Below are 15854 nucleotides of genomic sequence, written 5' to 3' on the forward strand. Positions count from 1 at the left end.
AGAAGTGTGGAATTAACAACTCTGATGAGTACAAAGTAGGAGTGACTGGTGCTGTAAAAGTGTAAACTAAAGGGATTGAATCTAGTCTGGCCACTCCAGTTCTTCAGAGAATTGATCATTAAGCTAATATGTGCAGAAAGTTTTAGAAGTAGGCAAAGTGGTTGAGGGATACTAGAGTGGGTGAGGAGAAGAGAGGGAGCATTCCAAGCAGAGGAAGCATATTATGTTTATGTAACTAAGGAAGGTGCATAAATGTTCACTGCTGTTATTACTAGCTTCTAGTCTGATGAGGGCCTTTGAATTGCTTGTAGGGGAAGAAATTCTTAGACTTATAAGTAGAATCCTGAAATATTGGAATTTCTGAAAATTTCGCATGCTTAAAGGGGACAACAGGACAGGTTATTTGATTTGGATTGTCCTAGAAAACCCTTGGTATGGACTTGCCATATATAATGCTCTATAGGCAATGATCAGTTTGTTACTCCTACTCCTTCCCTCGAATAATTTTCTGCAGTGAGAATCTTTGGTTGAATTAAAAGCAGTAAGAACAGCACCCTCACTGTTCTCCATGTTGACAAATCCTTTTGAAACACTCACCTCATTAACCTATAGTTCATACTTATATGGTTCCCATTAAAAATTTTTTTAATACAGTTGAACAGTAAGCAAAAAGCAGTGCTCTCTGAGGCTTTGTGGTTTCCTCATAAAAGACAATAAAAATTTTTTAAATAATAAAAGAATAAAAAGTTCTGACTTTAATGTATATAGAACTTTCATGGACACTGGGTTATTTCCTGTAAGTAGAGAACAGTAGTTTTATTAATTTGTCCAGGATGATAGAACTCTAACCAATAATGAAAACTGCCTTTTTGTTTTGAAAATATGCAAGTCTATTAATAAAAAAATGAATATTTTAATACATGTTAATTATTTTAGAAGTAATATATGATACTTAAATTCTTCTATCATCTACCCTTTATGGTTTTTAAAGTCATAAAGACTTTTCAGTTTTAAATATTTGGAAGTATCTGTTTAAGTCTTTTTTAATGTGACAGTATTGTGACAGCTACACTGACAAGACTCCAAAATAATGGTGGCTGAAACATGGTAACGGTTTGGGGTTGCTATGGTGTTACTAGATATGTGTACCTTTAGCCCAAGGGGTGGCCAAAGGCTATTATTCTAATAACAGTTTATCTCTCAGATAAACTTTTTCTTATATAAGAATATATAAGAATGGCTGCTTCAGCTCCTGGAATCACATTTACATTCCAGCCAGTGGGAAGAAGAGGGAAAAGAGAGAGAGATACTTATTCCTTTAAGGGCTTAACTCAGATGTTTTACATATTACTTCTGCTTTCATCCTTTTGGCAAGAACTTAGTCACATGGTCACAGCTTGCTACAAGAGAGGTGGGAGATATTCTGGAAAAATTATCTTACCTAAACAGCCATGTGTGCATGCAGAACTCAGAGATTCTATTTCTAAAAGAAAAAAGGAGAGAATGGATATTGGAAGACAGACACTCTGTGCTATATTCACCATCTTTTGGCAGTTGCCAAAGGGGCTGGTTGATTAGCTTTAAGCTTAGATGTAAATATGTAATCAGGGGGCAAGGTGAGGTCTCCAGAGACACACTTATGCTTATGCATCTTATACTCACTCCATATAACCTTTCTTTATGCATTTTTATATCCCTACCATCTAGCATAGTATACTAGTGAAAATAAGCACATAAGAAATGTGTTGATAGTTGAGTAAAAGTTTGTCAGTGATGAGCTGGAGGAAGGGCATTCTAGGCTGAGGATGCTGGATGCAGGCTGTGAAATCAGGTGCTGAAGTTCGATGTGGTGAGTGAAGGATACCGTGTGGGTTAGAGATGGAGCTGGAGAGCTGGGTCGTAGCGTCCCCTCGCCCACCACATACACAATGCATAGGAGTGTGAACTTGATGGTAGTGGTTCAAAGAGTGAATATGTTGGGATATCAGGAAAAGAAGACATACAAAGGATATGAGTCTGTCCTTTTGATAAACTTAGTTATAAAGCCAGGAAGAAAGAGGAATAACAAGAGTAGGTCGTAGATTTTTAAGGAAGGCTCTTATTTAATTTTAGAGCACTTCTGTGCAGAAGGGAAGAGGTACATGTGGAGACCCAGGTATTGAAGATACAGTAGAGAGAAGGAGTAAATGATCCAGCCTAGTTTCAGGGGCAATGAGAGAAGGCTGTTTAGGACATAACGGAAGGAAGAACAACTCTTATAAGGTAAGAAGGAGATAAAAATGTGTGTGGAGGCCCAAATTTCCCTCAACAGACATTTGTAGAGTCCTCGCACCAGGCAGGATGGGTGCTGTGTACATACAGTAGCTACGGAGGCTAGTAAGGCACAGGCTCAGGGAAGATAGGCAAGAAACCACAGGATGCAGGTAGGTGTCATTTAGAGCAATGCTCAGGTGTGCTGGGAACAAAGAAGAGGGCACAAAGCAAGGCTTCCAGAACAGGAGAGAAGACAAAAAGTGAAATGGGCTTGCACCAGAAATAGAAGTCAGGGACCTCTGAGAAGAGGATTGATATGAGGACTGTGGTGGGGCCAGGGCTGGGGAAAAATGTGGACCTGATTTCAGTGGTGCTTATTGATAACTATGGTGGTAATAACAATTTTTTGTTTTTACAATTATTGATTTTTGTTTAAGCATCAAATTGAAACTTTGAGAATCCTTGACAAAATGAATTTTTATGACAAAGGAAGCTGCTTCTTGCTTATTCTTCCCCCTCCTCCCTTTGATGACTTCTCCTGAAGCTAATTTAGGTGAAGAAAGGCACCGCGTCCAAAGTGCTTTGGTACCCTGGCATAATTTCAAAGAAATCTCCTTTCCCACTTAGTTAACTACATTTCCCCAGGAAAAAAAACTCTCTGTCAATGTAACATCCTTTAACAGGACTCCTGCTGGTCGGTTCTTGTATCTTGCTGTGGCAGCTGTGAACATATATACTATTGATTGTTAATGTGTGATATAAATCCGACTGGAGCATGCCCACTAATTGGTTTGAGAGCTAGATATAGACAATGCTGTCTTATAGTGGCCTGTGTAGATAGGCCTAGTCACAGGGTTAATTCTGCTTGACAGCACATAGCAGCATCTTGAGAGTAATTACCCAACAGAAGTTTTCCCACAGCCGAACCGAGAGCTTCAAAGGCTTCTGAATTTACAACCAGTATTAACCTATATCTGAAACATGATGTTCCCACAAGGGCTCAGAGTTTTTTTCCTTCTTATTAAATGTATGGGGTTACTAGGTTCATTTACTTTGTGAAGAACTTAGTGAAAAATTACTTCGTGTTGAATAGTTGAAAATCTTCAATAAGTAAAGAGGATCATTTTAAATTTGAGTTTTTAATTTTTTTATTATATTACTGAAACAAGTTAATCTCTAGAGATTGGGTGCCTTTTTTTTTTACATACTTTATCCTCTTTGTCTCAAAAACATGCTAAAAAGTTAATATCTTTTCCATACTCTGCTATCTCTATGGATATGTGCATGTTTAGGGGACCTAGGGTAATGGATGCCTTTAAAATGGTTAAAATAAATGTGTATTTACATTTTAAAAAGCTATTTTACATGTTAACTTATGTACTGAAATCTAACTATTGTGCACTCCCTTCCCCAAAATATAATAATTATTCTTTAGCAAGCAATTTTTATATTGTAAAAAATTTCCCTTTGCAGGTCAGAAACCAAATTTGACTCCGGGTCAGGTATGTTTACATTAATAATGTTATTCTGAGTATATTTTATTTACATTATTCTCTGAGGAGTGACTCATCAGATCAAGAACCATTTTGATTTTAAACAGACTGGGCAGCCTTTTTTCAAAACATGAGCCCCACCTCAAAGCAGGGCTATTGGTTGCTTGTAATCATAACTTGAGATGCTCACTTTGGGATTCTTGATAGCTCTGCAATAAGCATTAAGTGCTCTATATGTGCAGAATTCCTTTTTAAAAGCAGAGGTGAGGATTATACTACTTACTGCTCAAAATAGAATATTATTCTCTCAGTGGACAAAGCATGCTGAATATTTGAAGATTCTCTGGAAGTGGTTTGTCATCCAATGTGTGTTAAAGATACATTTAATCCAGCAAACTATAATGCAGTTTAGATAATAGAAACAGAAATTTATCTGTGACTTATTAGTATTTTTTGTTGTCATTTTGTTGAGGGGAATTAAAAATTCAGGTCACCTTAAGCCATTATTTTGTATCTATCAATAAAGACAAAATTTACATTCTCACAAACAGAGGCATATCAGCCTCATTAGATGTTTTCTTCTCATTAAGCATGAATGCAGCCCTATAATCCTTAGGTTTGATTCTGTCTTTATGTCACTTGCTGAGATTTATTATGTCACATGCTTCGGAATTTCTGATGGTGTTTACAATGAAACCACAAAAATTGCTTCATGTTCGGTACAATGGAATTATGCCCTCAAGTGAACTGTTAATAGATAATAAGCATTAATTTTCAATTCCAGGAGAAAATAATTTGCAGAAAAATATATAACTTACTGAATTTAAAAGTAACACTCTTACTCTTATAATGGTATGTGTTCCATTATATTTTAACTTAAAAAACATGTTTGTTTATTATGGTTGCAGAGTAACCAAGGACTATATATGTTTTTTGGATAGTGGTGTTAAGGAGTTGGTCTTCTTGTCTTCTTCAAAAGCTTCATCTTTCTTTTATTGTATAGCTTTATGAATTTCTCCAACTTGGTAAGACTCTTCAAATAGGAAGTCTGTGTATTTGAGTTAACATTTTCACTTAATTGAGACCCATGATTCCAGAAATCTTTCCATTCTGTATATTTTTGGGCTTCTGAATCACATGTGATGGTGACAGCCTAAGGTAAACATTTCTGGTTTACAGCTGACTATATGGAAGCTAAAGGCATGGTGGCATTATATCAATTATTTGACTTTTTTATTGGTTCATAGGAGGTAATTCATAATAGGGTGAAAAGTTTTTAATAGTTAAACTCTTTACAATAAAAAATAAGTGAATAAAATTGATGGAGAATGAACTTTTACTTAAAAGTTAGATGTCTTTTTATCATTGCCAGTCACCAAATATTTATAAAGAGCTCACTTTGTTATGATCTAATGTAGTTCCCTAAACATCAGGTCAGAAAGTAGTTTTAGACTACAGGATCTGGAATATAGCTTTTAAAATGAAAAAGTCCAGTAGGTTCATTTTGAAGGTATAACCTGGAAATAGTGTACAAAACTGAAATATTAGGCAGCTATTGTCAAAGTTAGAAAATTTATGATAAATTTTGAAATGCAAATTAAAATGTGTTGTTAAATTCCTGTAGTGAAGGTTGGTATTTATCATGAAGATAGTTATAACATCTGTACAGGCACACATCTTTCACTCTTGTGACTTAAGTTTTTGTCCATGAGCCTTATTTTTTCCTAGTCCTAATTTTTAAAAAATGTTTATCATGGATAACATCTACATGTCTTTGAAAACTACAAAGTTCAGTACTCTGAAAAATTTTATGGGGAATACTGATAAAAAGTTTATTTATTCTTTTAATTTTGATTTTACATACATTGTGGAAAATTTAAGATGGTTTCAAATTAAGAAACAGGTAATCATTTTTTCTTATAAGCTCTTCTAGTTTACTATTGAATGAAGGAATCATGACAAAGGAAGCTAAAAATGTGTTCTTTGGTATACTATATCATGCAAATTTTAGTTAGAAATAAGGTAGCATATTGGAACAATTAAATGTATGACTTTAATAGGTTCAGATTCTCTCTTGTTCATCAAATACAGAAAATAAACTAGGTCTGTTTAATGTTGTATACAGCTGTAACAGTGTTCCTGACAAGGTAAGATTTTTGCATGAAGGAAGATGCCAGTCTTACTAAGGAAAAAAAACCCTTAAAAAATAAATAATATGGTCAATGAATAGTCATAAAGGAAAGGATTTCAAAGTAAAAGTTTATATATACATACATACCTACTATATATATATATATATATATATATATATATGTATATATATATATATGGAAAGAAAGGAAAATTTTTATTGTCAGTACAGGGTAAAAAATGTCAGTTGTGAAATATAGACCAAAATGATCAACGTGGAAAGTGATTTTTAATTTTTCTTATCAAAATTTTATCAATTTGTTTCTACCAAAGCAAATCTACAAAAAACTTACTTGTTTTTTTTTAAAGTTTCAAAAAAACTTCACAATGAAAAATTTCAACTATGTGTAAAAGTAGAGGGTATAGTGTAAAGAGCACTCACATATCCATCATTTAGATTTTATTATTGTTAATAATTTGCCATATCTGTTTTTCTTTTATTTTTTTTCTTGAAATACTTTAAAGTAACATACATACATTTCATGTTTTTTAAGCACATGAAAATTAACCTGAAAAAAATAAAAAAATTTAAACCTGAAAATTATAGATTGTATTAGCATATTGAAAAAGTTCAATTAATTTTTTGAGGTTTTCATCTATTTCAGAAATTTGGGTCACATACAAATTCTTATGGAAAAGGATGTGATGTCACCACATACACATTCAATTAAAGAGATGAAAGTTCTATTCATGGTGAAGGTTAAGAAAACCTTTAACCAGAAGGCAGAGACACTGAATTAATTCTGATCTGAGAACCTCAGGAATGTTCTATCATCAATATTAATTGATTAAAACTTTAGCTGCAACTAGCTGTGTCCTCTATGTACTGAGTTATATAATTGATTAAGCTCTGTCTCTGTTGGTTTATAACTTAATCACTTAAAGTTTTCAGTTTTGCCAGTTGAAAACAATCAGCTCACTTTCTTTCTAAAGAAGCTCTAAGATTTCTGTTTTAATACTGTTTCTCAGTTGATGTAGTAATGTTGCTTGCCTATGATAGTGTGTAGTCAGTGATTTTACTAATAGAGTAAAACAGACTTCCTTTTACATTCAGAAGTAGCAAGAAATTGTGCTCTTTTCCCTACCTCCCAAGAAGGGAAGTTAGTTGATGCTGGAGGAAGCAGAGCATTGAGTTTAATGTAGTGATTAAACATGAGAGCCATATATCAAATCTCAGGAGAAACATGCTTTTGAAAGAGGCAGAGAACTGTGGAGCATATTGCATGATAGGCTATGTAAACAGAGCCCTGGAGGTCAGTCTGTGGATGCAAACCAATTAAAAAAGAACTTACTGGCTTTGCTTTCTATCATCGGGATGGGGAGGATCACAAGTTAACATGCACAGGGTTGAAGTGTAAACTTTGCTTGAATAAGCTAGGTACCTTCAGAAACTTCATTAACTCTTTCAATTCATTACCAAGGTTTTTTGTTTTTTGTTCATCTTTAAATTTAACCAAAGTCTCTAGGAAGTTAAAAACAAAACCAAAATATATGCTTTCTTGGCCCTTCTGATACCCATCAGCAAAGGTGCTAGTGGTGAGTAGAATGGAAGAGAAGTCAGAGGAAGAATTGCTGAAAAGACCAGAGTTTACTGTGTAATCAGGTTTCAAGAATGTGTCTTTTAAAAACAACCCATTTGAAAAAAGCAGAGCTCTTGCAGGATAACTGAAAAAGGATGTTTCTCTCTCCTTCTGAATTCTGGGTATAAGGCTAAGATATAGTTGGACTTTACTACTAGTTACTATATAACATCAGGATATTGTTATTCCTGTTCTATTAAAATAGCTTTTTGACCAAGAAGAACCTGAAGTCTATAGGTTAATATGTATATTAAGGACTGCCTGGAGTCTTATTCTGTGGTCCTAATTTTCTCAGGCGGTGTTTGGGTGAGAAAATGAAATACCATAGTTTCATGGTCCATAAACATTCAAAACAAAGATTTTTTTCTTTTTTCTGTAGAGTCATGTTGGCTGAGAAAGTGAATAAGCTTATGTTGAGGGCTTGTTGATTCTGGGCTGCTTGGAATAGCCATACTAAGGAAATGGGCTCCTAGAACACAGCGACTCAGAGGTATAAGATTTCATGAAAGCAAATTATGGAGGATTAAGAAACCTAATGAGCATGGTTTAGTGTGGAGAGTGGAGGAGGGAGCTCACTATTAAATAAAGCCCTAGAGTGTACAAGGTTAGGAGATCCTAAAAGACACCATAATAAAAGGCACAACAGAATATAATTATCCTGCAGAAAAAAAAACTCCCAACGAATAAAAAGCAGCTAGTGTCGCTTTTAAGATCTGTACTTATAAAGGACTCTACACCAGTGTAAGGAAATCAAAGAATATAATTGGTTAAAGCTTGAGACAAAAACATAAGGGCAGTGAAAAATACAGTGGGTTGTTAATGGTGGTCACTAAGATGAAGTAAAATGAAGATTTTGAGTATAGTAGAACTAGAGTTTGAAAGCTTATTAGCAAATGCCTTTCTCAAGAAATAATAATGAAAACATTTTCAGTCTTATACATGTAAGCATATGTTGATAATACTTTTTAGTTACTACAAATCAATTTTGTCATTTAAAATTTCTTATTTTTTATAACAATGAAGAACAAAGACATAAAATATAAGTCTCTATAAGAATATTGAAATCTGTCTTTGGGCATCATTCATTAATAGAAATATGAAAAATATTGACTAATTCATCTACTTATTCATTCAACATATATTTAGGAGACATACTAGACGCCAAGGGCTGAAGTTATATACAGTTCCTTCTCTCATGAAATCTTATAGCTAGCTGGTCTATTACAAATTTACATGCATTTCTTTGCATATTTAGAAGCTATCAAAGGCTTTCAAGGTTAAATTTAGACCAAGATGGTGAATTAAAGAACTCTGGATATTTACACATAAGCTAATTTAGGTTTTGATAAATTCACCTTCCTTTATTCAAATCATATCACTTTGTTTTCCACTTTGACTTTTAAGAGAAAGGCCTAATAGTGCTAATGGTTAGTTTGTAGTTTTTCTATAGGTTTTAATGAGTGACATTTAACATTTGATAATCATTACAAGAGATTAACCTAGAAGAGAACAATGACAAATGTTTGCAAATATTGTTCTCTTCTTCACTTTTATTTATTTTTAATCCATTCTTTTACTAGATCCTTTTCAAGGTGGCCTGAAAAATCAGGCAGCCTTCTCTGTAACAGTCTTACTGGATTGTGTATAAGCAAGCTGAGGGGACAGAGCCCCTCTAATTTATAAACTAATGTAAAGACCAGGAAACAGTAAGACTTAGTGGCTAAGTGCAGATAGATCTGAATGAAGTCTCTCCCTATTTCTAACAATTCTCCATTGGTTTCCTTGGATTTCACGTATACCATAATGTCACATATTTTGTATTTTTTTCCTTTTTTTTAGAATTAAAACATTTAAAACTGTATATTTCCTTCATTAAAGCTTTAGCTGAATCCAAAAGATTTTTTATATTATATTTTAAATAATTGCCGTTATAATTTTCTTTCAGACACAATGATTATTTGGGCAAGTATCTTTAAATTTCCAAATTTTCTACTTTTGTTATAAATATTCAGTTTCATGGCTTGATGGTCAAAGAATATGGCCTTATGCTTTTATTAAGTCTATTGTTCAGTGCTAATTAAAGTTTTCTTTTTAGGCCTAATATGTATTTAATTTTTGCAACTCTTCTGTGGGTGATTTGAAACGCTGTTTTCTGCAATGTAAAGAGTTTAATGCACATTTAGTAGATCAACCAGATTCATGATTTATATCATTATTTATTTGAACTCTATTTTATCTGACAAGGAGTTTCAGAAAAGAGATAGTCTGTCTTTCAATTTTTTTGAAACCTGAATTCTACCTCTTTAGAAGGGTGTCATCTCCATGCGTTGTCGTCTCCATGTGCTCTGTATTTCCTGGTGTCAGCCTTCTTGCTTGCATCACACACTGCACTTGTCTTCCTGTGGAGACCATTATTCCAAAGCAGGGCTCATGGAAATGAAGGCTGCTCCAAGCAGGAAACTTAGGTTATTCCAGATTCATACTGAAGCAAGAAGTTGTTCTGCCATCTGTGAATACCAGTGCTTTCCCTTCCCTCTTGCCCTAAATGCCACCTTGTAGCTTGACAAGGAAAGAAGCTCTGAGCTCCTATCTTGTAAGGCTTAGCTCATGCATTGCCCCTCAATTAATTACAGTCTTCCTTAACACCTTCCCAACAATTCATCATTTCCTTCCTCTTGAATCTTGGTACTTACATTTATTATAGCATTTATCATCTGCTATAATTATTTGTGTGGCCACTTCTTTCTCTCCAAGTCTGAGTTTCTTTAAGGCAAGAACCATGCTTATTCACCTTTATAACCTTGGTATTTGGTATGAAATAATTAGTTAACAAACAAAAATTTGATGAGGTTGGAATCTTTGTTCTGTTCTCCAGTTGTGATAGAAACACTTAACTAACTACCAAAGAATCATCCCCCCTTTCATAGTGTAAAGTTGCTGGAAAGTGACTATTTGGTCAGAGATTAGAGCCCCTTGGCATCTGGATGGGAACTTAGGACTAATTCTCCCAGCAGAGAGAGTGTCATTTCTGGAATAAAAGGAGTAAGTATGCAATACGCTTTCCCACATCTCTTTTCTCTTCTGAGGTTATGTCAGAGGTAGATGTTGAACATGATGGCATCGCAATATGGAAGGAGTCTGGGTCCTTGAGTCAGTACTTGGAAGAGGTCCACCCAGGAGAGCTCTTCACCAAGAACACTTTCATTGGCCTTTATATAGAGAGAAATAAACTTTTATTGTATTAAGCTACCAAGATTTTGCCATTGTTTGTTATGGCAGCTAGCATTATATACCCTGGTCAGACAAGAGTATTCTAGTATCAGCTAGAATACTCCCCGGCAAATAGTTGGAACTCATTGATTATTGTTGGACAAATCATAAGATGATTATGGCTAGGGATTATATTACCTGACCTGAAAATGATCCTGTAAACTAAGGATCATACAAATATAGTATATTATGTTCTGGATGAACAACCAGCCTATCAGTTATCAATTGTCACCACAATACAGTATAACAGGACATCTTAAGTGGTGCCTTAAAACAACAGTAATTTATTCATGCTCACATGTCTGTGGGTTGGCTGGGATGTGGCTCAGATAGGCTGGTCACAGGCTGAGTCCACTATTCAATCAGTCTTGTCATTGATGATAAGAGGGCAGTGTAAGCACATTTAAAGCCTCTGTTTGTGTCAGGTCTGCGAGCATCCCATTAGCCAAGGGTTAGATGTCCAAACTCAGAGGAAAGGAATGGGAAAGAACTCTGTCCTTTCCATGCAGATAAAAGTATTCTCTCTTCTAGTGGGAAGAAGTGCCGAGTCACATTGTGAAGGGTGGGGACATAGGAAGTGGAGAAGAATAAGAGCCAAAAATTGAATCTACTACATTAGAACATCATGTACTTAAGTCAGTTATGTAGTTAGTAAAATTTTTTATAGACTTAGAATGATTATGTATTTAAAATGGATCCAGCTTGTTCTTTATAATCACATTATTTGGTAGCCTAAATTCAGATGATGTTAATGGTTATATGAAGATGAATATATTTATAAAATGCTTTATCATTTAAAAAGTGCTTTAATGAATCTTACCAAATTTTATATTCACAAAAAATCTTAATAAGATACACAGGGATACCAATAAGAAGTTGAAAACACAGAAAGGCTCAGTGACTTGCTTAAGACTGCATAGCTAGTAAATGGCCAATCTGGGATTGGACTTCAGAGCTCCAAGTTGCAAACAGTATATACTTTTTGTCAGATCATGAGATAGTCATTTTAATGAGTAGCTTTGGTTTTTATTTTAGTTTTTCTATCATTAGCTCTTAATTTTCCATAATTATTGTTTAGCAACTATTATACACTATGGATTATAAAATTAATTTTTTCTCAAGTTAAACATAATAATATGATTATAAACCTTCCTTCAAAGCATAAAGTATAGTACAGATTTATATATGATGCAATGTGACCATTAGTAGGCCACTGAAAAGGTTGCTGGCAGTTTCCCAAGAGGACTCAAAAGATAGCATTAATTGCCTTGGTGAATTTTTTGTGTTCTAGTATCTGGTTTTTAAACTTTCAGGCTCAGAAATCAAGATGTTTTAGTATCTTTCAGGGATGGGCTCATATTGACAAAGCCAGAAGACTGATGGATGAAGCTTGAATGCCGATGTATTTGTTTGCTGTGAGAAACCTAATTCTCACATGGCTCATAATACTTATATCTGCATGGCCTGTGTCTTCTTTTTTTTAAAATTTTTTATTAAGATATTATTGATATATATTCTAATGAAGGTTTCACATGAAAAAACAGTGTAGTTACTACATTTACCTATATTATTAAGTCCCCACCCATACCCCAATGCAGTAACTGTCCATCAGTGCAGCAAGATGCCACAGATCCACTATTTGCTTTCTCTATGCTACACTGTTTTCCCCGTGATCCCCCACACCATGTGTACTGAACATAATACCCCTCAATCCGCTTCTCCCTCCCTTTCCACCTGCCCTCCCACACCCCTCCCCTTTGGTAACCACTAGTTCCTTCTTGGATTCTCTGATCTGCTGCCATTTTGTTCCTTCAGTTTTGCTTTGTTATACTCCACAAATGAGGGAAATCAATTGGCACTTGTCTTTCTCTGCCTGCCTTATTTCACTGAACATAATGTCCTCCAGCTCCATCCATATTGTTGCAAATGGTAGGACTTGTTTCTTTCTTATGACTGAATAGTATTCCATTGTATATATGTACCACATCTTCTTTATCCATTCTTCTACTGATGGACACTTAGGTTGCTTCCATATCTTTGCTATGGTAAAAAGTGCTGCGATTAACATAGGGGTGCATATGTCTTTTTGAATCAGAGAAGTTGTATTCTTTGGGTAAATTCAAGGAGTGGGATTCCCAGGTCAAATGGTATTTCTATTTTTAGTTTTTTGAGGAACCTCCATATTGCTTTCCACAATGGTTGAACTAGCTTACATCCCCACCAGCATTGTAGGAGGGTTCCCCTTTCTCTGCAACCTCGCCAGCATTTGTTATTCTTAGTCTTTTCGATGCTGGCCATCCTTACTGGTGTGAGGTGATATCTCATTGTGGTTTGAATTGGCATTTCCCTGATGATTAGTTATGTGGAGCATCTTTTTATGTGCCTGTTGGCCATCTGAATTTCTTCTTTTGGGAATTGTCTCTTCATGTCCTCTGCCCATTTGTTAATTGGGTTATTTGCTTTTTGGGTTTTGAGGCATGTCAGTTCTTTATATATTTTGGATGTTAACCCCTTGTCAGATATGTCATTTACAAATATATTCTCCCATACTGTAGGATGCCTTTTTGTTCTGTTGATGGTGTCCTTTGTTGTACAGAAACTTTTCAGTTTGATGTAGTCCCATGAGTTCATTTTTGCTTTTGTTTCCCTTGCTCAAGGAGATGGGTTCAGAAAGAAGTTGCTCATGCTTACATTTAGGATATTTTTGCCTATATTGTCTTCTAAGAATTTTATGGTTTCATGACTTATATTCATGTCTTTAATCCATTTCCAGTTTACTTTTGTGTGTGGGGTTAAACCATAATCCAGTTTCATTCTCTTGCATGTAGCTGTTCAGTTTTGCCAACACCAGCTGTTGAAGAGGCTGTCATTTCTGCATTGTATGTCCATTGCTCCTTTGTCATATATTAATTGACCATATATGGTTGGGTTTATATCAGGGCTCTCTAGTCTGTTCCATTGTTCTATGGGTCTGTTCTTGTGCCAGTACCAAATTGTCTTGATTACTGTGGCTTTGTACTAGGGCTTGAAGTTGGGGAGCATAATTCCCCCTGCTTTATTCTTCCTTCTCAGGGTTGCTTTGTCTATTTGGGGTCTTTTGTGGTTCCATATGAGTTTTAGAACGATTTTCTCAAGTTCATTGAAGAATGCTATAGATATTTTGATAGGAATTGCATTGAATCTATAGATTGCTTTAGGCAGGATGGCCATTTTGACAATATTAATTCTTCCTGTCCATGAGTACGGGATGTGTTTCCATTTATTGGTATCTTCTTTAATTTCTCTCATGAGTGTCTTGTAGTTTTTAGAGTATAGGTCTTTCACTTCCTTGGTTAGGTTTATTCCTAGGTATTTTATTCTTTTTGATGCAACTGTGAATGTAATTGTTTTCCTGATTTCTCTCTCTGTTAGTTCATTGTTAGTGTATAGGAATGCAACAGAGTTCTGTGTATTAATTTTGTATCCTGCAACTTTGTTGAATTCAGATATTAGATCTAGTAGTTTTGGAGTGGATTCCTTAGGGTTTTTTAAGTACAATATCATGTCATCTGCAAAGAGGGAAAGTTTAACTTCTTCCTTACCAATCTGGATGCCTTTTATTTCTTTGTGTTGTCTGAGTGCCATGGCTGGGACCTCCAGTACTATGTTGAATAGAAGTGGGGAGAGTGGGCATCCTTGTCTTTTTCCTGATCTTAAAGGAAAAGCTTTCAGTTTCTCACTGTTAAGTATAATGTTGGCTGTGGTTTTGTCATATATGGCCTTTATTATGTTAAGGTACTTGCCCTCTATACCCATTTTGTTTAAAGTTTTTATCATGAATGGATGTTGAATTTTGTTGAATGCTTTTTCAGCATCTATGAAGATGATCATGTAGTTTTTGTCCCTCTTTTTGTTGATGTGGTGGGTGATGTCGATGGATTTTGCAGTGTTGTACCATCCTTGCATCCCTGGAATATAAATCCTACTTGATCATGATGGATGATCTTTTTGATGTATTTTTGAATTCGGTTTGCTAATATTTTGTTGAGGATTTTTGCATCTATGTTCATGAGGGATATTGGTCTGTAATTTACTTTTTTTGTGGTGTCTTTGCCTGGTCTTGGTATTAGAGTGATGCTGGCCTCATAGAATGAGTTTGGAAGTATTCCCTCTTCTTCTACTCTTTGGAAAACTTTAAGGAGGATGAGTATTAGGTCTTCACTAAATGTTTGATAAAATTCAGCAGTGAAGCCATCTGGTCCAGGGGTTTTGTTTTTAGCTAGTTTTTTGATCACCAGTTGAATTTCATTGCTGGTAGTTGGTCTGTTCAGATTTTCTGTTTCTTCCTTGGTCAGCCTTGGAAGATTGCATTTTTCTAGAAAGTTGTCCATTTCTTCTAGGTTATCCAGTTTGTTAGCATATAATTTTTCATTGTATTCTCTAATAATTCTTTGTATTTGTGTGGTTTCCAGAGTGATTTTTCCTTTCTCATTTCTGATTCTGTTTATGTGAGTAGACTCTCTTTTTTTCTTGATAAGTCTAAGGGTTTATCTATGTTGTTTATTTTCTTGAAGAGCCAGCTCTTGCTTTCATTGATTCTTTCTATTATTTTATTCTTCTTGATTATATTTATTTCTACTCTAATCTTTATTATATCCTTCCTTCTACTGACTTTGGACCTCATTTGTTCTTCTTTTTCTAGTTTTGTTAATTGTGAGTTTAGACTGCTCATATGGGATTGTTTTCTTTCCTGAGGAAGGTGTATATTGCAATATACTTTCCTCTTAGCATGGCCTTCACTGCTTCCCACAGAGTTTGCAGTGTTGAATTATTGTTGTCATTTGTCTCCATATATTGCTTGAACCTTGTTTTTATTTGGTTATTGATCCATATGTTATTTAGGAGCATGTTATGAAGATTCCATGTGTTTGTGGGTTATTTCATTTTCTTTGTGTAATTTATTTCTAGTTTCATACCTTTGTGGTCTGAGAAACTGGTTGGTACAATTTCAATTTTTTTGAATTTACTGAGGCTCTTTTTGTGGCCTAGTATATGATCTATTCTTAAAAATGTTCCATGTGCACTTGAG

General features: G+C 34.8%; 1 protein-coding gene across 3 annotated transcripts in view; it reads left to right on the top strand.

Annotated features, from left to right (window-relative positions):
* MSRB3 (methionine sulfoxide reductase B3) overlaps window positions 1–15854 on the top strand; it is a 218114-nt gene that overhangs the window by 84130 nt on the left and 118130 nt on the right. For all 3 annotated transcript variants that reach the window (XM_036894787.2, XM_036894789.2, XM_036894788.2), the window contains exon 5: window positions 3727–3755. In XM_036894787.2, coding sequence (XP_036750682.1) covers window positions 3727–3755 — 29 coding nt within the window. The remainder of the gene's footprint in view (window positions 1–3726; window positions 3756–15854) is intronic.

Source organism: Manis pentadactyla, chromosome 10, assembly GCF_030020395.1.
Source record: "Manis pentadactyla isolate mManPen7 chromosome 10, mManPen7.hap1, whole genome shotgun sequence".
Lineage (NCBI taxonomy): Eukaryota > Metazoa > Chordata > Mammalia > Pholidota > Manidae > Manis > Manis pentadactyla.